At 40.0% G+C, this 22,935-nt stretch overlaps 1 protein-coding gene across 1 annotated transcript; it reads right to left on the bottom strand.

The window, feature by feature from the left end:
* Positions 1-391: 391 nt before the first annotated feature.
* On the bottom strand, positions 392-20,852 carry LOC146389358 (protein-glutamine gamma-glutamyltransferase 2-like). The gene is made up of 16 exons (XM_084922928.1): positions 20,775-20,852; positions 20,432-20,531; positions 8,281-8,448; positions 7,593-7,844; positions 7,297-7,415; positions 5,670-5,798; positions 5,352-5,529; positions 5,110-5,245; positions 4,879-4,988; positions 4,622-4,737; positions 4,061-4,187; positions 3,549-3,661; positions 2,411-2,585; positions 2,060-2,214; positions 1,676-1,809; positions 392-1,176 (listed from the first exon to the last, which is right to left on the bottom strand). Exons 2-16 carry the CDS (start codon positions 20,520-20,522, stop codon positions 1,026-1,028), a joined length of 2,154 nt encoding a protein of 717 aa, XP_084779054.1. The 5' UTR covers positions 20,523-20,531; positions 20,775-20,852; the 3' UTR covers positions 392-1,025.
* Positions 20,853-22,935: the final 2,083 nt, after the last annotated feature.

Raw genomic sequence — 22,935 nt, 5'->3', positions numbered from 1 at the left:
TGCCGCAGAGAAAGAATAAAAAATTGTCAAAAATAATGAGAGAAATAAGCTATTAAATACTTATTTTTGTATCCGCAGCCTTTTGTTTGATTAAAATTGTGTTTTAAAGAACTAAAGTGGCCACAAAAGACTGATTTATGCTGCATATTTTAGTGCTTTAAACAAATGTAAATTTCAATTTTCCTCCAGTCTTCAGCTGACACTGCTATGTTGTGATTTGTGCCACCAAGCCACGTTCACAAATAAATAGTTCCATCTCACAATTCCAGTTTGCGTAAAGATAAAGAAGATAAACAGTTTTAAAATAAAAACACTGTTTTTATTTGTTGTTGCCTTTAATATATCCCATTACATTGTTTAAAGGATTTGATTCCACACAGAGGTCTTTGAATTTAAATTTGCATTGTTTTTAATGGTAACTACAGATATGACATTTGCATTCAAAGGAAAGTAATTTGTTATTATCAGTGGACTGTCCATAAAAAGCACTGGGATCAAACTGTTGCTCACCACCAAATTATTTCCATTATTCTGCTAATGTGGCTAATTTCCCTCTTTGGCTTTTAGTTGTATAATCTGCAGTGAAATCTACAACCTAAAACGTTGTTTCAGCCCATCACCGTTATATTCAAATTTGTTAAAGAGATGAGATAAATGTAGAGCTTCATAATTTTCCCACAATCATTTAAACCCAATAATAATTAATGCACAAACAGAGAAAAGCTACAAACCAATATCACAAAATTTGTGTTTTTCCTCTTCTTTTATGAAAATGACTACATTACTCATTACTTATTAATAATTATGGTAACTGTTCGTCGTAAAGCATATCTCTGAAAATGTAGGGCACTTTACATCTTTGAAATAAACACCTACTTGATTATATCCCAGCAAGTAAAAACAAACCTTTGACTATAGTAAAGTTATTATGGATAATAGTAATAACAAGATTTTCTAGATTAATCTATCCCAGCTTAAACTAAAGAAACAGAAACACAGAGGGAGCTGTAAATGAAGCCAGAGCTTCATGGTTTAACGTCAATGATGCAGGAGCTCTTTATGTCTCTGAAGCTGCTGCAGTCGAAGTTGGCAACCACGGTCTTCAGTCCAACTCTGTAGGGAGTCATGGTAATCTTCATCCTCAGCGTGGCGTTTGGCTCTAACTCTTCCTTCTCACTGTCAATAGAAAAACATTTTTTTTTACATAATATTAATAAAATATTTTTATTTTTTTATTTCACTTCAAGCCCCTGTTTGGATGCGAACCTATGACCTAAGACAAAAAGAGGAAACTTAGATTTGTTTATGCAGCATAAATCAAAATCTGAAAGTCTTTTGTGGCCACTTCAGTTCTTTAAAACTAAATTTTAATCAAAATAAAAGGCTATGGATAAAAAAATAAGTATTTAATTTTTCCCCCTTTATTTCCTTTTTGACAAGGGTTTTTTTAACCAGTATATTTTTTGAACTGCTGAGATGATGCAATGACATCTTGAATCAATCTTTTTTGCAACTCTCTCAGAAAGAATGCAGATAACTGTGTTTCAAAAAAAGCATCTTTTTGAATATGGAAAAAACATTCAACTATTCATTAACATCACTTTTAGCAATCACATTGTTCCTTATACCCTGTAATTGTACTGAGTTATATTCTATGTTAAGTCTCAGTACTGACCTTTTTACATAGCCCAATTTAAAAAGGCCACATCCAGTGACTGTCAGGGAGCAGTTTCTCAGCCTCTCATTGAGCGGGTTTTTAAATTCCACCTCCAATGTCGTTTTACGGTTCACACAGACTGGCTCCAAAACCTAAAAGAAACACAGATATAATACAGCATTAATGTGCAGCAAATTATAGAACAAAGCCCAGAATTTTCTAATATCTCATAGAACCTGTTCATCAACTGAGTTCAGGTGAAGCTTTTTTGATTGTCAAATAACCAATGACAGAGCCAGTTTACTGTATACCATGAACACATACTTTGTTGTGAAGTAATGACATTAGACTGGATGTGCTTTCACTTCTTGGTATTACCCACAAAGTTAGGATTTTAATGACCTTCATGGAGATGACAGGTTCTTTTAAGGTGATGTTGGTCTCAGTCTGGTAGCATTCATCACAGTCACTGACCACTGCTGAAACCTTTATACTGTTGCAGTTCACCATATATTTACGGTAAGTTGTGAAGGGGATCAGTAAAGGTATGGCCACATCTGTAGGACACAAGGTGAGAGGCAGGAATGTGAGAAGTGATCCAGATATCATCTTGTTCTTTCTAATTTATTTAATTTCTGAGTCTTGGGGTGGAGTTTGAAATAGCAGCTTCAAATCATAGAAATCTATATTATTTGTTACTTTTTAAAAATAAATTTCAATGCTGAATAAAATTATGAGATAATAACTGCAGACCGTGTCCAAAGGGCAGTTGCAGAGATTGCTGTATTTTCAGGATGTTGCCCGCTGGTTTGCCGTTGTAACTCATGGCCTGAGCGTTGACATGGAGAACCGACGGCTTCCGTATTTGATCCTTTCTGCTCAGCTTGAGCCTCAGTTTAATGTCCTGGCCATTTATCGCCTTGGTCTCCTGGTGTTTAAAGAGAAAATAGGACAAAACCATTTTTGACTTTCTTTCTGTCCCTGAAATCAAAATGTTGTCAATTTTTTCAGGTTTTGTTTCAGAAAAAAAAAACGGACAAACAAAAAAACAACATCGTTGTTCCGAACATTTCAAACATTGAATTTTGATTTTAAGCACCACAAGTTGCAAATAAAAAACAAAAAACTGTATCAGGTGAGGCTGAAGTGTGTCCCAGGTATCACAAGCAAGGTACATCCTGCAAAGGTCGCCAGTCCATCATAGAGTTAAAACAGGCCTCAAGTGACTTTTATTTGCTCATTGGTGTTCAAGATCATCCTTACAGGCATGTCCAGAAAGCCTCCAGGCTTCTCGCTGCTATTCTTAAATAATTTCTTCAAAGTCCTGTTCCAATCAGTTACACTGTGTATGATTTAAACACTGGTTTCACATGGGCAAAGAGCAATCACCAACTACTGTCAAAGCTGGCCTAAAATCATTTCCAACATTTTTGGGGTTTTTGACCAAATCAACATATTCGTAACTCATCACCTGCACTATTGGCCAGGTTTGGTTCCCTTTGATATTTTCCACTTCTTGAAAAAAAAACATTAAAAAATTTAAGGATCCCTGTTAAGACACATTTAATGAGATCCAATGGATCTTGCAGAAACACAACTACAAGGGGAGACTTTTGCTAAGAGACCAAAAAATAGAAGCCATGCTGGATATGGTACAAAGGTAAACATGGCAGTAAGGACTTTGATTTTTATAGGTCCATTCCAGGAAGTTGATTGGTTTTTCTAGGCTCATTCCAAGAAGGGGTCTATAAAAACATACACATACCAAATAAAAACACATTTTCCTAAGATAGTGTTATACCTTACTAGAGGTATGTCCTCCAAAGCAGATGCTTTTTATATCATGCTGTAATAACACAAAGTTTTCCCAGCCGTGTATTTTGAGTTTTACCTCTTCAATTTTCATCTGAAGTTTCTGGGGTGCCTCCTCTATGTCACATCTATAACCTTCCTTCGAGTTGATGCTGACTGCACGTTTGAAGATTTCTCTCTCTTCTGTGCTCCCTGTAGGGAAATACTCATCAACATAACTCTCAAAGCCTGTAGTAGTCTGGTTAGTTTTTAGGGTATTACTAATGGCTCTTTGATAGTGACTGAGTTAGTTTTGATCTGGCAATTAGTTGTTTGTAGTAAAATTTAATTAGGGACTAGCTTCGTCTTGCATCTTGGATGTTCCAAACTAATGGATCGTAAATAGAATGAATTAATACTGGAATTAACTAATACTATCTTACTTTTTGTTAAGACAACAGATCTCATCTTGTGATCTCAGTTTTTCAGTTCAAAAGTTCTCTGGGATCATTTGAATTGAAACTGCATTTAGCAGTTGTTCTAGGATGAACACTTATCAAAATAATATGTCCAGTGTGTACAATGCAAATGAGCATTGTACATTTGTTTTACCTTCCCTGTGCTTGTAGCTGTTAGTGACGTCAACTCTTCCCTGGGAGCCAACAGCCTTGGTAGAGATGCTCTGACCCACTGACATGGAGTCAGTGTACATTTTCTTCTTTGAACCGTCAGGACTGATCTGAGAAATGAGACATAACAACAGAAAATTAGTCAATGCTTTGTGCAAGACTGCACAACTGAATAAGCTAAAGTCACTGGTAAATCTAAACTTCTGTGTGTCACTCAGAATAACTTTTGGGCTGAAGCTATCACCATTAAATTGTAGATGATGTAAGTGTGATCTCTGTTTGCATTTGAGATGGTGAATGAGTTTGAACTGGTAGCCAGAGAAATATGGAGTGAATGTTGGGCTCCTTAATGGTCTTATGTCCTGTAAATTAACAATAACATATAAGAAGCAAAAAAAGGCTGAAAGGGTTAATTTTTAGTATTTTGATGTCACCTTAAAATTAAATGAGATAAAATGTAGAAAAACAGATTGTACAGACAGACTGTATACTATCCATATAGTTCTGTTATTACAAGGTGTATATGTAAAGCATGGGTACAGACCATCCATTTGACAATGTCAGCGTTGACCTCAGCGTAGACAAATGGTACATCATACTTGACGTCTGTGTCACCACGTAGGATAGCGTTGACTGGGGCTGGACCACAGCAGGATACACCTGGAGCAGCAAAAGCAAAGTCTGACTTTACAAATGTAACAAAAACGTTTTAAATAATTGTTTGTACTTCTCATTGGAATCATTATTTTGTGCATCTGTCTCACTGAATTCATTTCTAAACAAAAACTAAATAGTTTTTACCTTCACTTTCTTCCTGTGGAGTGGGATCCAAGACCTGCCAGCCATCATAAATACCACCTTTCATGAGGTCTGGTCGTTTCATCCATCCCTCCACCCACACATGGAAGTTCCTGCACAAGAAAGATAAACCTTCCAGTTTATATCGCAGACGTTTTTAAATTGCATAATCTTATAGCTCTGTCTATGTTTTCTTTTTGCTTGCACATCTGACTGACTGTCTGAATGTCTTACCAGATACTTTCGGAGGCCTCCTTGCTACGGACTCCATTGTTATCATAATATTCATCAATAGTCAGGCTACTGTTTGAGTCATGACCAGATTGAAAGTTGGTGACGACACGGCATGGAATACCAAAGAATCGCATCACTGAAATCACAGACAACAAAATGATCAAGTCAAATGACGTCTCGGTCTTGATTAAAGTTCATGGCGACACTGTCCTTACACATAAACAACACAGTATTCGCAGTACCTGTACACATTACGGCAGCGAACACCCAGCACTGTCCGTACTTAACAGGATTGCAGCGGTTTTGAAACCAGCGCTGAAGGATGCTAACGCTGCTAGTCCAGCAGGTGGGGCTGCATCCATCACTATAGTTTTCATCCCAGCGTCCCACTAGTACACCTGCATCATCATTGGAGTTGATCTGCAAATCAGACAAATGCTGCGTTCTTGCTCATCCATTGGTTGCACAAGAGTAAATTATAGTATTCAAAACTTAACTTGTATGTTTTTAAATGAAGTGTGTTAAATGTAGATTGTAATGTATGTAAATTTAGGTCCTACCATTGCACTGATCACACGGCTAACATAGATGGGGTTACAACGAGCAGAGGTGTCACCAGCTGGGTCTTTTCTGTGTTTGAGGTTGGCATCCAATATTTTGAGACAAATGGCCACCATTTCCTCCTCGAACTGGGTAAGAAGCACAAGTTAGAGCTACAGTACCAAATAATTTATTATTAATTTGGCTGTAAGCTTAGGGATCTTTGTCATGAATTCGTGACCAGTCAGAAGCTCAAAGACCACTTTTTTCATGACACTGCGTTTCAAATATTTTTCAAATTAAACGGTAAACTTTAATGTTCTTAATTCTCTTGTAGAAAAATAAAAGTATTGTAATGATGATTTCAAACAGAATGTGTTACTGGTGCGTATTGCTGCATGACTATTATTTTTGACCAACATTTAACTTTTAAATGAGAAAATTATTAACAATTGCCTTCCAGTGACTGCATCATGGAAACATCAATATTGTTAGTCTGATTAGTATTCACTTTAGTGCTGATTTTATCTGTTGCCAAGCTCTGTTTTGCAATTTGAACTTATTTTATGTATTTTATGACTATTGTTCCTTTTATTAATTTTGTTCTTTGTAAGGTGACCTTGGGTTTCTGAAAGGCGCCACAAATAAAATGCAGTATTATTATTATTAAAAGAAGTTACCTATGACCAGCAGAAAAATCACAACTTCATCATACTTTAAACCAGTTTGTTTTAGTGCATTTATGTCGTATTCAAATTCGAATCAAGTCTTAAAAAATCTAGTGTCAAATCATAACAAAAGCTGCCTCAAAGCACTTTATATAGGAAGATAAAGACCCTAAAATTATTTTAAAAAGTGAAAAAAAAAAATTCCAATTCCTTCTGGTTTTAATGATTCTGGTTTCTCTAAATAATTGTCTGGTTATATTCTTGTAACTTTATGTTGCTGTCAAAACTGAAACATACACATGTAAAAATATCATTTTCATATGGCTGTAATAACACAATAGACACAATAAAAGAGGAAAGATGTTAGATGTCAAGTCACCCCAAGGTCAAATCATCCAATACTCAGGATAACTGGAAAAATCCCAGAGCTTTTCTACAGGCCTCAATTAGTGTTACATCTTGATGTTCTCTACACTACAATTAGAAAAGACAAGTATGAGTTTTCTCTAAAAACAACATCACAGTACAGCTCAACAAATCACAAGACTTCTGGAAGAAGAAGACAGATGAGACCAAAGTGCAAATGTTTGGTCAGAATGACATTTGGAGAAAAACCAAACAGAACATATTAGCACAAAAACCTCATATCAACGGTCAGTGGGTTAAGAAAGTCATAAAGCCATGCAGAAAGCAAAACTTTGTGTATTGTTGTTAAAGTAGGTTCTAGAAGCTGTTAAATCATGGGATGTACTTAGTTTTTCATTATGCTGGACTGTATGCTTCAGCTTATTTTCAAATATATTTTCAGCTTTCTTACTTCACACGATACTAATTATTACAGGTCTATATAAAGTATAAAACTGAAAGATAATTGACTAGCTAATCTTTTTGTAACTAACATTCAATTGTTGCGTAACCTTCAAAACAAATAAATTGGCCAAATATGGTAGACTAAGCATGGCAGCACTCTGGTGCTGACCTGTCCAAAGATCCAGGGCCATGAACCTATGTAGTTTGATGTTCCTGTGTAGACGGTTCCCCCTTCATTCATCACATATTCCTGTCTTTCTCTTTCATCAGGGAGATACACCCAGTCACCTGCAGACACATGCAAATATAATGCAAGCATCTTTAGCAATTAGCTTCTATGGTAAGTTCATATATAAAAACAAAAAAACAAAAACTCCTTTGTGTAGAAAGTAACTTCTATTAGTTACAGATTGTCTGTCTTTTTTCTTTTGTTTTACTTATCAGGACTAAAACACTGCTTCTCACCAGAGCACCAGGGGTTGAAGAGCACCACCAAGGTTCCCAGACTCATTGTTTTACCATCTGTTATTGCAGACAGGGAGTATTTCCCCACAGGAGCATCAACTGGTGGGGTCACGGAGAGGGCCACAATGCCCTTTTCCAGGACAGCACTCCTGTCAATCTCATACCTCCATATTGCTTTGGAATCAGTGGTATACCTGGGAGACGGGTTACCAAACTGAGAACGTGTTCCATGTCTTTCTGATGGAGCAGGACCTGACGTAAGGATAAAGGGGGGAAGAGCACTTGTTACACTTCAGCGATCAATCAGTTTTATTTTGTTGTTTTCTTCAAAAAACTCTACTTGCACTGTTTTCAAAATCTCTTTACCCTCAATTGACCTCTTTACTTCCACCAGGTCACTGACGACTATGATTAGGCAATGGCTGTTAACCAGAGCCTAACCATAATAGACTGTCAATAAGCTGGAGTATATAAAAAGGATATGTTGTAGAGTTACACGTGTGTTATGTTAATTGTTGAGTTCAAATATAATACCAGTCATGTCCTATGTGGACACTACCATATTAAGAACTTTTAAACACTATATTGTAATATATTTATTTATCAGTGCACTATTTTACAGTAATATTTTTGAAGCAATGTGGCATGATGACAAGCAGTGTGGTAGAAAAATTGTTCAAGTGGCTACCTGTCTCCACAGTGAGCAGGAGTGTGTCCCCAACACTGAATGGCTGAGCCATTTCCAGGGTCAGCAGGAAGGGCTGGCCCCGCCTAACAATCAGCTGATTTCTTGAAATTTCAATGGTGCGATGAGCAGTGTTGTTAGTCACGCAGTGAAAATTCACCTTTTTAATTTCTGCAACAAAAAACACAACAGAAGCACAAATTTAATTATCTTAGGTGCAAAAAACAAAGAAATTATCCGCATTATATGAAAAGCCTTTGTTAACTGACATGCTTGAAGTTTTACATGAAGTTAGGTTTCAGAAGTGGGAGTGATGGCATTTTAGTCACAGGTTTCCTATCTTACTGTTTTGATCATAGATTCCTCTGCTGTGTCCAGCAATGCCCTCTTTTTAATTTGTCATTCATTTCCGCCCCTTTCACATACTGTAGGCTTTTGAAAACTGTGAAAACATGAACATTTGTAAAAGATTTAATAATTTTCAAGTGTTTTCAAACATCTGTGAGAACAAAATGATTTTTTAGAGATTCAATGATGAGCAATCAATATTCACTAAGTACTAAATTCCACTTTTAAATTAACCCCGCTGAACTTTCATTTGCATTTCTTCTGTTGCCACCAACCGGTCGGAGCAGATAGCTGCCCCTCCCTGATCCTGGTTCTGCTGGTGGTTTGATTTTGAGTTGACAGTTGTTGTGATTTGGCAATATAGAAATATATAAGAATAGAACTGAATTAAACTTAATGAAATTCAATTGAACTGATTTTTTTAAATTCTCAGTTCATCTCATTGACATTTTGACGGTAATTAAAACTAAAGTTTATTTCTTTAACTAGAACTGGCTGAGCTGGTATGGTGATATAGTTGTTTGTTGTCTGGTATTCATCCTCAGAATAAGAAACTCATCTGGTTTCTTGTAGAGATGGCACGATACCACTTTTTTATGTCCGATACCGATATCATAAATTTGGATATCTGCCGATACCAATATGAATCCGATATAGCGTTTTTTAATCAATAAAACTGTTTTTTTAATATCTTGCTGCTTTTTGTATAAGTTCATACTCAAGTAAAAAAAACAAAAAAAAACACTAAAGCTATTCTGTTATACCTGTATGCAAAAAATACACTGCACCCAAAATATTTCATAGTTCAGCAACACTGATCAATCTAATGAACTTAAACCTGCTCCAGCCTCCCTATTCTGGTATTTTAAAGAGTACTTAGCAGAAATATTAAGCAACCTAACTAATAGGGTTGCAAACTCCCAGCAAAAAAAAAAAAATAGGGAACCACCCCCCACCCCCCACCTCATGATGCTTAATCGCCGTAATCAACTTTAATTTGATGCAGGGTGAAAGAAATGCACAGAAATAAATTATTTTTCACGAATAATTAAATAGATTCAACATCTTTCTTCAACAGAACTGCACAGATGGTATCTTCCCAAAGAAAAAAGTACTATAACTTACTAGGGTATATTAGACTTAATAGTTACTATATACAGTAATGGACTTCTATACATTTTACATCAGATTAAAACTTTGGGTGTAAGATTCGGATAATTATTTATTAAAAGCTCGACATTTGAAATGAGAATAAGAAAGAAAAGTATGTCTCTGTGCCCCCTTTTCCCTGTTCATGCCCTATCGGCCCCCCTGGCTAAACTTTGCTAGATCCGCCCCTGCACAGTTACCAGCCGTCAGCTGCGTAGAAAAAGATCCTGGTGTAGAAAGTAATATTAAATAAATTCTAACAACAGCTTATCAAGCTTAAACGTGCTGCTGTTGTTCGCGAAGTGGGCGATAAACAAACAAGAGAGACGGACTTGAGACACAAAAGCCGATCAGCTGATCATTGATCAGTTTCACGATTGAAGTAGCAGCAGGGAGGGGGAGAGAAGAGGCAGTCGCTCCATATATCGGTTGTTAAGCTTAACGCTGGAATGCTTTACAAACATTCAGAGATGAACTTACACACTTGCTTTACTTCTCTCTGGGATTTTGCATCCAAGTCTGTGATTGGCTGGTTTTGTGGCACAAATATAACGGTGTAGAGAAAGAGTTGAGCGCGCATGGGCAGAAATGTTGAGAGCACAAGCAACACATTGCGAGCGAGCGCCAATGCAAAAACTGAGCGACAGGGGCTGCTGTTGTGTGTGTGTGTGTGGATAATAGCAAACACTGAAATACATTTTTTGCACGCAGCAATGAAGTTTGTTCACTCAAATCTAGCTTTTCTTCGCTCAAAATAAATTTCTCCTCAAAATACAACACTTGCACCTGCAAACCTTTTTTACGTGCGCTCAATTTTTTTTTTACGTGCGCTCAGAATAGTGGCACAAAAATAACGCCATATTAAACCTGATGCCCTCCAGATAAACACCTGCTGATGTATCTGGGCCGTCTTTCCTCATAACAGCCATCCCTCAAGAGTTTCTCCATCTAAAGCAATGCATTTTCAGGGACTGTAACATCTAGTCCTTTTTACTGAATGATTTAACACAGCCTCCAATATAATTGTCTGCAAGTAGTCTTCAGGAATATCTCTTCAAGCTTCTTGAAGGACACTCGAAGCTCTTTTTTGTATGCTGACTGCCTTCTTTGTCATCACACTGCATTGGTAGTGTGTTCTTACCCTGTGCAAAATAAATAACAACACATGTTTACCTCCAGGTGAAGCAAAGAAAGTGGTGAGATGAGAGACAAGATGAGATAAGAGATAAGGGAATATGTTTCAATTGGCAAATGTATCACAGTCATGGCTGCAGGGATGCAGATGTTGCACTGGTCTGTTGTGGTGAAGAGAGAGCTCAGTGTCAAAGTAAAGCTGTTGATTTACTGGTTGATCTGACCAGTGGTCACCAGCTTTGCATAGTGGCTGAAAGAAGTCCTCCAAAGGGTGGCTGTGCTTTGATAATATTTAGTTTTCTTTATATGCTTTTTGTTGTAATTCTGAGCATTTTGTGGCTTATAGTGTTTTAACAACAATAACTGTAGTTATTATTAATAATAGTAGTACTAGGCCTATTCATTTTAAAGACTCGTGTTTAAATTCCTGAGGCAGCCAGGCTGCCGTTTGTTTTTTTTATAACTCCAAAAATGCCAACATCAATGGCTAAAATGCAGCCCCACATCATGACAGAACCACCAAGATGTTAAAAGATGGCTGCAGATGGCCTCTCTCCTGACCTCCTTCTATACTGATGAAAATTTTAACCAAAAATGTAAAATGTGGATTTTATTTCCACATTTTATGTAATTTCAGACAAACTGTATCTGTTCCAAATGTACTGTCATTTATATATATTGATAATTCAATTATATAAATATATAATTTCTACTCACTGTTCGCCATCGTCTCAGTTATTGGTTATTATTCAGCTCGGATCTGAAAACAGTTGCCAATTCTGTAGCCTCCTGCCTTTTAAAGACCCAAAGATACAGGCTGTGACCTACTTAATGACAAAAAAATTCTTGTTGAAACAGGTTGTTGAAAAGACATCTTTCTTTCAAAAATGTGGTCAAACAACCTGTTTAAGGAGAAACTTTTTCAAATCTCACTGTAAATTGAATGGTGGTTGACCACTCAATTTACAGTGAGCTTTGGGGTACAGATGCACCTTTTTTGACCAAGCTGAAGGTTAGGTAGGTAATTGCAAGTAAACTGAACCCAGAAATGGTAGGCAAGTACTTGGCTGTGTCTCCAGTGGCGGTGTCCCAGTAGGTCACTCTTGCTGTACACTGCTTGCAGTAAGGATGCGTCTCTTCGCCCCATAAGCAGAAGGTTAGGAGTAATGGGATCAGGGTCCCCAATGTCCAATGTTGCATAAACAAGGGGTTTTGAGTTAAGTATACCTTCCACTTCTACACTCCTTGCCACAAAGTGTCGAAGGGCAAGCAAGAATGAATCTGTGTTCATGCTGCACTTACAGTACAGGTTCATTAACGCACAACCTAACCACATGAAACTGCGTTACAGCTGCGATGCTCTGCAGCAGCTCCTTTAGTCTCTCACTCTCCCGCTGCGTTCTGACCACATGACCACTGATGCGCTTATTCCTTTGGGTGCCGTAATCAACACGGCTGAAGGAATGACAACAATGGAACATCAACCACATGACTGCACAGAGAAAGCAGTTAAGGACATGAGATTGACTTGACGTATGCTCAGTCATTCAGTTAAGTAGATCCCAAAAGGTTGATTCTGTTCATCTGGACGTAGTGTTTTCAGTGGGAGAAACGTTTTGTCACTCATCCAAGTGATTACGAACTGAGCCACTGGAGCATCCAGATCACACCTTGTATAAGGGAACGTGGCTTCAGTTGCTGTTGCGAGTCAGAGCCATGATGAAGAGACACATGAAACATTTGTACAAGGAAAAAGCACACAACCAGCCTCAGCTCAGGTGGAAGAGATTGTGGCTCTCCCCAAAGCACTACAACTCTCAGAAGGAAAAGAGGAAAAGGCTCAGCAGTTCATGTCAATGGACCAGGGTGGGTGAGACAGAGTGGATGAACAAAGGAGCAACATGGAATAGTGGATTCATGAGAGCACATGATGGGAGGTTAGTTGCCCCAGAAAAAAACTTTGTCAACTGTTGTTAAAAGAAGCACATGGTCCTTCACATGTGAGCAGAAAACAAACTCAGAAGAACATGGAAGCCCTGTGGTGGCACCCACACATGGGAGATATGGCAGAAAACTGTGTGAGGGAATGCAACGCCTGTAATGAACACCACAGAAATCATGTGTACCAGTGTTCAAAAGGAATGTTTCCAATACTGGGTGCCCCTTTTAAGGACATCACAATCGATTTTACAGACATGGGAGCTGACCAAAGCACCAAAGGATACCAATATCTTCTTGTGATGGTTGGCAGATTCACCAAATGGGTAGAAGCAAAACTCTCCAGGAAAGAAGATGCAAAAACAGTCCTAAAATGGCTGATAAATGAACTGATCCCAAGAGACTGAATACCAAGAACCATCAGATCAGACAAAGGATCACACTTTAATAATTAACATCTGGCAGGGGTTAGGTTAGCTCTTGGTATTACTTATCAATTTGGAGCAGTCTACCATCCAGCATTGCAGGGCATTGTAGAAAGAGCTAAGCAAATTTTAAAGAAAGAAAAAAGCCAAAACAATATTTGTGTATAATGAAGGGAATGGCAGATTTGTCATAGAGTTATGTAATAGCAAACACTGGCCAACGTGACTGGGTTTCTTTTTCCCTTGAAGGTAGTCAGTCACTAAAAATTAGAAGACAACTGGCAGGGGCATATGCTAGGATGTTGTGCCACAAAAAAAAATGTAACCCACTCAGATTAACCCTGATAAATCCAATTATCATATAACATTACACATAGAGGAACTTAAATGTATGCTGGCTTTGCATATTCAATACATGCCTGATAACTGTTCTGTCCTGAGCTTTTGTTTCCTAAAGCAGCTAACCTGACCACACCACCAGTTCTCACCCCAAAAGAGAGTAATTGCACATGTCTGACGTGGAGGAATCTTATCAAGGTGTGAGAGGTAAGTGCTGGCTGTTGTAACAAAACCATAAATGTCACTTTATGCCCAAGTTCCTCAAAATTTTTGATATCAAGGGCAGATTTGTTTTGGTATTGTGGAGGAAAGAGACTGTTAAATTTCCTGCCCAGTACCCAGTAAGGTACATGCACAATGGTCCGGTTGGGACTGCCAGTAACAGTTATAGGACATAGGCAAAGGGTACAGCAGTCCAAAAATTGACATATATGGTCCACATTAGACAGTTTTGATATTACATGAAATTCTCCAACATTAATAGATGCAGTAGGAATACCGAGAGGAGTTCCAGATTAACATGGCACCCCTCGAGGCAGACGTGTTTGCTTGCTCCGCGCTCAGATGTCGACTTGTTGTTTGTTATCAGGGCTCTAGACTAACTTTTTGCCATGGGCGTACAGGTACGCCTAACTTTTTAAAGTTAGGCGTACCGGCACAAAAGTTAGGCGCACACAAATTTTATAATAATTTATATAATATAATGTGTTTTTCTGGATACACTGTGCTTTTTCAGCATTCAAAGATTGATGACACCGTTTCAGAGCACTGGCTATGAATTTCAGAAGGATCAGGCCTTAACTTAATAGAAAAGTTAGCAATAGTTCTTTTCCTATTACAGCTACATCCACTTCTGTCGTGCCTAGGCTGCTCACTAGGGCTGGGTATCATCACTGATTTCTATAATCCATTCGATTCTGGTTTTCAAAGTCCCGATTCGATTCAACTTAGCCTCAGGCAGTCAGAAATATTATAATTCTGATCATTTATCAGTACTGACTTCATCAGAATTGTGAACATCACAGCAGATGCCTTTGTGTGAAAGTAACTGAGAATAAAACACAGAAACATGAAGGATATTTTCCTGGTCTGGCTTTTTATAGCAGATAACCTTAAAAATATTCTACAATGTTCTGCATATAAAGTTTAAATTTCTTCAGTATTCAACAACAGAAAAAATAGGCTTTCTTGTCCGAGGTCATTTAAGTGAAAAAAGAAAAAGAAAAGAAAAAGACAGCAGCCGACAGCGCTGTAAACAACGGTAGACTGGTGGGTAATAAGCGAATGAATAATACAGAAAACAGAGATTGGAGACGGGAAACTGTTCTTGAAGTACAGAGAGAGATAGAGAGAGAGCTAGCTGTGCATGAAGTGTGATTTTAATAGTCGTGGAAGCAAAACAGCAAAATTCAGCTCGGTGAATTTTGGTTGGAGAGAGACAAAACCTGCAGCTCAGAATCAGCGCAAAAAGACGTAAACACAGCGCGGACCGGACGCATCAGAATCGCTAAGCTCCGACAGCGTGTCCGTCTACGGGCCGTCGGGTGAGAAAGCCGAGAAAGACAAAGTTGATTCTGATGCGTCGGGTCCGCTCCGTGTTTACGTCTTTGTGTGGAATCCGTGTACCTGCTCTCATTTGCTGTTTGGTTGTTGTTGAAATGGTTTTGTGAGCTTTAATCTGAGAATCTGGCGTTTCTGGCAAAACACAGTTATATTTAAAAGTCGATTCAGGATTTAATGAATTGATATCGCTTTATTCAAGCTACTCACCTCCCACTTCCACCTGCGCTTTCAACTGGACCACGGCCAATCAGAGAGGTCCCGCCCCTTACTATCTCTGATTGGTTTAGTCCACGATAGGGGCAAAATGTGTGTCTGTTGTTGACCACAGGGAAGGTTGCAGATTTTTTTTTTTTTTGCTACCCGAACAGTTGGTCGCACAGGTGCAACCAAATATTTTTTTTTAGTCGCACCACTGAAAAATTTGGTCGCATTTGCACTCTAGAGCCCTAGTTATTGTTTATTTTTTGCTCTGTTTGCACTAGATAAGTGCGGTGCACTGTTAACATACCCGGGACAGGCACTACTTGACATCGGTAACGCATACAATCCTCTGGACTTTACCCTCCCACCGGACTTCTAGAAGGATAGCACTTCGGAGACAGCGACGTAAGTGAGGCAAGAGGGGGGGGGCTCCATGCTAGGCTAAAAACTCGAGCCATGCGACCGCCGCTACCCAGCCTCTTGTTAGCCAATGTGAGGTCTCTGGAAAACAAACTCGACGAGATACGAGCCAGGATCACAACACAGCGGGAAATTAGAGAATGCTGCGCTCTTATTTTTACCAAGACCTGGCTCTCAGACAAAGTCCTGGAATGCGCCATTCAGCTGCAGACCGAGGTATACCGAGGAGACCGGACTGCAGCCTCCAGTAAGGGTATCGGGGGAGGTGTGTGTGCGTTGATTAATAACTCGTGGTGTGGAGACATACAGACTGTCCACAAGTACTGTTCGCCAGACGTGGAGTTCTTAATGCTGAAATGCCGCCCTTACTATCTGCAACGGGAGTTCTCTGTTGTGTTTTTGGCCATTTTTTACATCCCGCCTCGAGCTGACTCCACGGCGGCGCTCAGCAAAGTCCATGACGTCATCAGCGCATTAGAAAATACTCATTTAGATGCTGTTTTTATCGTCGCTGGTGACTTTAATAAATGCAACTTACGGACTGTACTCCCAAAATACCACCAACACGTGGCCATTCCTACCCGTGACAAGAACACCCTGGATCATGTCTATAGCAACATACACGGCGCATATAGGGCTGCACCACGCCCCCACTTTGGACAGTCTGACCACATCTCTCTGTTCATGTACCCGGCTTACAGGCAGAAACTGAAACCATCGAACCCTGTCATCAAACCTGTTAAACTGTGGACCCCAGAGACTGAGAGCATCCTACAGGACTGCTTTGCCCAAACAGACTGGGATGTGTTTCAAATTACAGCCACCATGGAGAACTGCTCTGTCAACATACAGGACTACGCTGAATATGTGACTGGGTACATCAGCACCTGTGCTGACAATATTGTGCCCACCACACAAGTCAGAAAGTTCCCCAACCAGAAGCCATGGATCAACAGTCAGGTACGACACATGCTGCGTACTCGGTCTTTCGCATTTAGATCAGGCAATGAGACGGAGTACAAAGCTGCAAAGTATGGACTGAGGAAAGCCATCACAGCGGCTAAGAGGCAGTACAGAGAGAAGCTGGATGGCTTCTATTCTTCTGCTGACCCCAGGCGGATGTGGTAAGGCCTGCAGCACATCACAGAGTATAGGGCCACCACCAGCACCAGCACCATCAGCTCTGCAGGCGGTCTTCTCGATGATCTCAATGCATTCTACACCCGCTTCGAGACCTCCCAGACCCTCCAGACCTCCCAGACCCTCCAGACCCCCCAGATCACCCGGACCTGCCAGGACCCCCAGACCACCCAACTCCCACCCCCACCAGCGGTCTCAATAGACCAGGTGCACAAAGCCCTGAGGATAAACCCCCGTAAGGGAGCAGGACCAGACAACATCCCGGGACAGGCCCTTAAAGCATGTGCCAATGAGCTGGCGGAGGTTCTTACCTCCATCTTCAACCTCTCCCTCAGCCAGAACACAGTCCCCACATGCTTCAAGACCACAACCATCACCCCTCTCCCCAAGAAAAGCCCAGCCACCTGCCTGAATGACTATAGACCAGTTGCACTCACTCCAATCATCGCAAAGTGCTTTGAGAGAGTGGTGCTGGCCTACATCCAGAGCAACATCACAGACACTGTGGACCTCCTGCAGTATGCCTACTGGCCCAATAGGTCCACGTCAGACACCATCGCTGCTGCCCTTCACTATTCACTCTCCCACCTGGAAAACAAAGACTCATACATCAGGGTACTTTTTGTTGATTACAGCTCCGCCTTCAATACTGTCATCCCACACAAACTCACTCACAAGATGGCAACACTCGGCCTGCACCACCCTATGTGACTGGCTACAGGACTTTTTGACTGCCAGGCCCCAGTCCATCAGGATCGGCAACAGGACTTCAGTCAGCATTACCACAAACACTGGCATTCCACAAGGTTGCGTCCTCAGTCCCATCCTCTACACCCTGTACACCCACGACTGTGTCACCTCCAACAAAGATAACATCATTTTGAAGTTCGCGGACGACACTGCAGTGATCGGTCGCATCACTGGAGGGGACGAAGCGGCTTACAGGAGAGAGGCGGCCGGTCTGGTGTCATGGTGGGAGGACAACAACCTCACCCTCAACACTGACAAAACAAAGGAGATGATAGTGGACATGAGGAAGAAGAGAAGGCCTCACCAGCCGCTGTTTACCCGGGGCCTTGAAGTGGAGAGGTTGAGCAGCTTTAGGTACCTGGGCGTCTACATCTCTGAGGACCTCACCTGGACACTGAACACCACACAGCTGGTCAAGAAAGCTCAGCAGCGGCTGTATTTGCTGAGGAGGCTGAGGAAATTTGGTATATTGGCCAAGATCCTCAGCAGGTTCTACAGCTGCATTGTGGAGAGCACACTGACCAGCTGCATCACTGCATGGTACGGCAGCACTACTGCTATGGAGCGCAAACGCCTGCAGAGAGTGATAACAACTGCAGAGAAGATCATCAGGACTCCGCTGCCCTCTCTGCAGAGCATCTACCATCGCAGAGTCCAGAGGAGAGCTGCCTGCATCCTCAAAGACCCCACACACCTCCAACACGGACTGTTCACACTTCTGTCCTCAGGGCAGAGGTTCAGAAGTGTGAAATCCAGAACATCCAGACTCAATCAGAATCAGAATCAGAATACTTTATTGATCCCTGGGGGAAATTATTTTTTTGTTACAGTGCTCCATTATAAACCAACATTAACAAGACAGACAATACACTAACTAAGAATAGTACAATATATACATATATATATATATACATAAGTCACTCATTAATAAATAGCTGGAAAAGAAACATGTGTAGTTGTAGCAGTAACCAGTGTGTTAAGTGGATGCGTTGTACAGGGAGATGGCCACAGGCAGGAAAGGTTTCCTGTGTCGTTCAGTGGTGCTTTTCGGTAATCTCAGTCTCTCACTGAACGAGCTCCTGTGACTGACCAGCGTGTCATGGAGTGGGTGGGAGGTGTTATCCAACATTGTCTTTATCTTGGACAGCATCCGCCTCTCAGCATTTCTAATTTTGATTGAAACTGTCAGAGAAAACTGCAGCCTCGAGCAGCCAGGATATTAGTTTACAGAGGCTGTTAAAATTATATGTCTAACGTTAAAATGTTGGTGACACAAAAATTTCATCCTAATGGCACTGACATATTCATAGGGTTAATTTTTGAGACAAAATATCATGAGGTAATCTTGATTTTACAAATATTCCACCTTGCAGTGCAGTTTGCACAAATTGTTTTAAAAAGTGCACTCAGCCTACAAACATTACTGATGAGTCAAGATCTGCACAATTTGACAGAAACACTGAAGCAGCTGCACATTTTATTCTTATTGTCATGTATGTCCTGTTTGTCAGGTGACAGAAGAACCAACACAAAGCTCAGAGAGAAATGGTGACACAAGATCACAGGTGGAATTGGATGATGACTTGTTGGTTCATGACTGTATTTGAAGCACATGTGTGACTGCATGTATGTGGAATGTCTCACTGTTATTTATCAGGTGACAGAGGCAGCTCTGCCATGTTGTAGCTCAGACAGAGGTGAAGAGGCGAGGTCACAGGTGACTGACTGATGATTTGGTGCTATAGATTAACTAGTATTTATTATCATGACAGTTGTTAGGCTGCTGATGTAAATTGTTTCATTAGTGTATATTTGACAAAGAATCTGAATTGACATGTCTCACTTTTTATATGGCACGACTCAATGTGTTATTTTATCAGGTGGCAATATGTCCTAGTGCAGTCAGAGGGGAGGAGCCAGGGCCAAAGGTGAGGCACATCAAGCACAGAATAATTTTAATCTGAGGATAAAACGCAGGTACTGAGGCTGAAAGAAGCTTCAGTGCTCTCAGAAGACTAAAAAGATGCTGCTGTATGTCCACCAGGAGAGACTGGACAGTATAGATGTAAAACCAATATGCCAGCAGTTTATCTCAGTTAGCGAGAGGAGCAGGCATGTGTTTGGCTCCTTCACATAGTGGACATTGAGTTGTTGTGTGGGACACCAGTAGTTCATGTTGCTGTAACAGTAGTTCATGTTTGGAATAAAAAATCCCAGCTCACTGATTTGATCGGGGCAATAGTGCCTAAAATGTTGCATAATTTTGCTGAGAGATCTTTTACTTTGTGGTCATCTTAGATGAGTAGTTTTATGGAAAAAAGCCACCAGGTCATTCAGTGTTCCCTTAGTGCTAATGTATCAGAGATGTTGGTGTAACTGAAGTAATGTTGTTAAGTCCTTAAAGTCATATTCTTTTACTGTCATGACTGTATTGGAAGTTATTTTTATGTTTGTATGATACCTGATTTATATGGATTATGGCTGAAGTAAACTAAAGCCTGAAATACTTATTCAGTCATTTGTTTAATAGTAATTGAACATTATATAATTCACATATAAAACTATGAATTGTAATTTTAAATGGTTTAAAAGCATGTAGAATAGCATATGTAGGCAAGTATATTTCTCTTTTTGTTATTAAGAAGCAAAGACAAAATGAAAAAAAAAAAAAGAAACAGGGCAGAGTTCGGTGGTTAACTCATCCGTCCCCACCAATGCCAAAACCAAATCTACGCCCTCGATCTTACCTGTGTACAGTTTATCTTTCTCTTCATCATGCAGGATCCCCAAGGCAAAAGGGCGAATCAGGGTGAGCACCTCTACTTTTTCTGAGTCCATGTCTCCAACCTGAGAGAGAAGATTCAGCAACATGTGTCAAAGCATCATAAAACTGAGGGGCAGTGCAGGAGTTTCTGATATATCTCTCTGACAACAGAGAGATGGACAAAGGAAGGAATAATATAGTTTGAAAAAAGTTTCACGTCTAAATTCTGAAGACAAAAAATATAAATTCACACATTAAAAAAAAGTGAATGCTGATGATGAAAGGAAAGATAACTACTATTGTCTCCACCCCCAGTAACTCATTACCTGGTGAAGGTGTGCAGCTCAGCTGAGACACTTGAAAGTCTTCTTGACTTTGACAGCGTGACAGTCTGCAGACATTTTTATAGCCTGAAATTTAACTCCTCCCCGACATGAAACATTCCAATCAAAGATGTTGTGTTTTACATAAAAAACAAAAACAAAACACAAAAAACAGCCACTGGACAGTAAGCCCGTTCTCTTTTAAATGACAATCAGAAATAATTTTGCATGCGATGTATCTGGTGCTTAATTCCTACATTGACTACATTTTCAGAAATTTCATGTGCTGTCTCCAAAAAATGCTTTTGGCAGGTATATGCAAATTTCTCACTTATGATGTTGTTGAAGCGTATTGTTATCAACTCAGATCAGAGTGCAGTCCACATGGCACACACAGTAAGTGTGTAAAGTTTATTTATTAAGCGCTTTCCGTAGACAGGCAGTCACAAAGCTCTGCACACAAAGGTTAAAATAAATGGAACACTGAGTTCCAAAATACACAGTATAGACAATACATGTAAAATAAAAATTTACAATTGTGAAAAAAAAACAACACTTTAATCAACAAAAGGCTTGTTTAAACAGAGAAATTTTCAACTGCTTTTTAAAGGATTACACAGAGTCAACCAAACGTAGTTGTGGTGCTAAACTGTTCCACAGCCTTGGTGCCACTTCCTCCGTCTTCTTTGGAACGCATAAAAGAGTGTGAGCTCCACTTCTGTTTCAGAGCTCTCCTGACTGTGTAACTGTGATGTCCACTGTCTCTCTGGCTGTCCTGCATGCAGTAGTTAAATTGCTTGGCCACAGAAAATTCCACCATACCATAAAAATCATTTCATTCAGGAAAATGCTGTCTCAGTGTAGACGGGAGGCCAATACGGAGAGAAAACGATGCATTTTCAAACGAAAACGCATTAGTGTGGACGTACCCCAAATGAAAATGACTGTTGGTTACCTGTTTGAACAGATCTGTTTACTCACATAACTGGAAACAAGCCTAGTTCTTTGGTATTCTGCTTTTTACTGGCATATCTGAATCAACACAGTTCTCAGAAAGCGTTTCAACTTGTATAAACAAGTGCTGGCACACACACACACACACACACACACACACACACACACACACACACACACACACACACACACACACACATCTGGTGCATGAAAGCCTCGCATTCTGAACTTAATACTTTAGTTCACAGGTGTCGAACTTCAGGCCTCGAGGGCCGGTGTCCTGCAAGTTTTTAGATGTGTCCTTGATCCAACACAGCTGATTTAAACGGCTAAATTACCTCCTCAACATGTATTGAAGTTCTCCAGAAGAAGGTAATGAACTAATCAGTTGATTCAGGTGTGTTGACCCAGGGTGTTAACTAAAACCTGCAGGACACCGGCCCTCGAGGCCTGGAGTTCGACACCCCTGCTTTAGTTCATACACAAATCAATTGTCTTGCTATACATTAATAGTATTAGTATTTCTATAATTAATATATCTGGTTTAGCAAAATTGTGCAACTACCCTTGTCTGCCGGAAGGATGATAATGTTGTTGTCATTACTAAGTGACGCGAGTGCCTTCCTCTCCTCCGTGCTGATGTTACATGCTGGGAGTTTTGCATTGCTGAGACAGGCCAAAACCTTCGTCCATAGTTGCTCTGCTTCCGGGTATGTAATGTTGTTTTTGTTTTGTTTGTTTGTTTTTCTTTTTTGCCTGTCCCATTTGGTTTTTTAGCCGTCAGAATTGATGTCATATAGCCAACAAAGATACCCAACGGATTTACTTTGCCAAGTGGATTATCACGGCCTTGCTGTTTTGGTTCATTTGATTGACCTTTGTTGTTATTATTTATTTTATTTTATTTTTAGTCATTACAGATGGGACAGACATAGCTGGGGGATAGGAAAAGGAGAGAGAAAGATAAAAAGAATTCTCCTGGATCACCTGTTGAGAGAAGAGGGGAAAAAAACGAGAGAACAAGCAAAAAAAGAGACAGCAACATAATAAACACAGCACCATCGCATTAATCTAGCTAACATTAAATGACAGTAAATACTAAATATTGAATGTTGTTGTGCAGCACGCAGGACCGACAGCGCACAATGTGCTTTGAGGCAGCAGCCAAGAAAGGTGTAGTTTGTGTCTGTGAACACCCGTGTGTACACTT

Source organism: Perissodus microlepis, chromosome 3 (assembly GCF_051167445.1).
Source record: "Perissodus microlepis isolate ML-2025 ecotype Zambia chromosome 3, ASM5116744v1, whole genome shotgun sequence".
NCBI classification, from domain to species: Eukaryota; Metazoa; Chordata; class Actinopteri; order Cichliformes; family Cichlidae; genus Perissodus; species Perissodus microlepis.
Note: the sequence above shows the minus strand (reverse complement) of the source record. Positions and strands in the feature narration are given on the sequence as shown.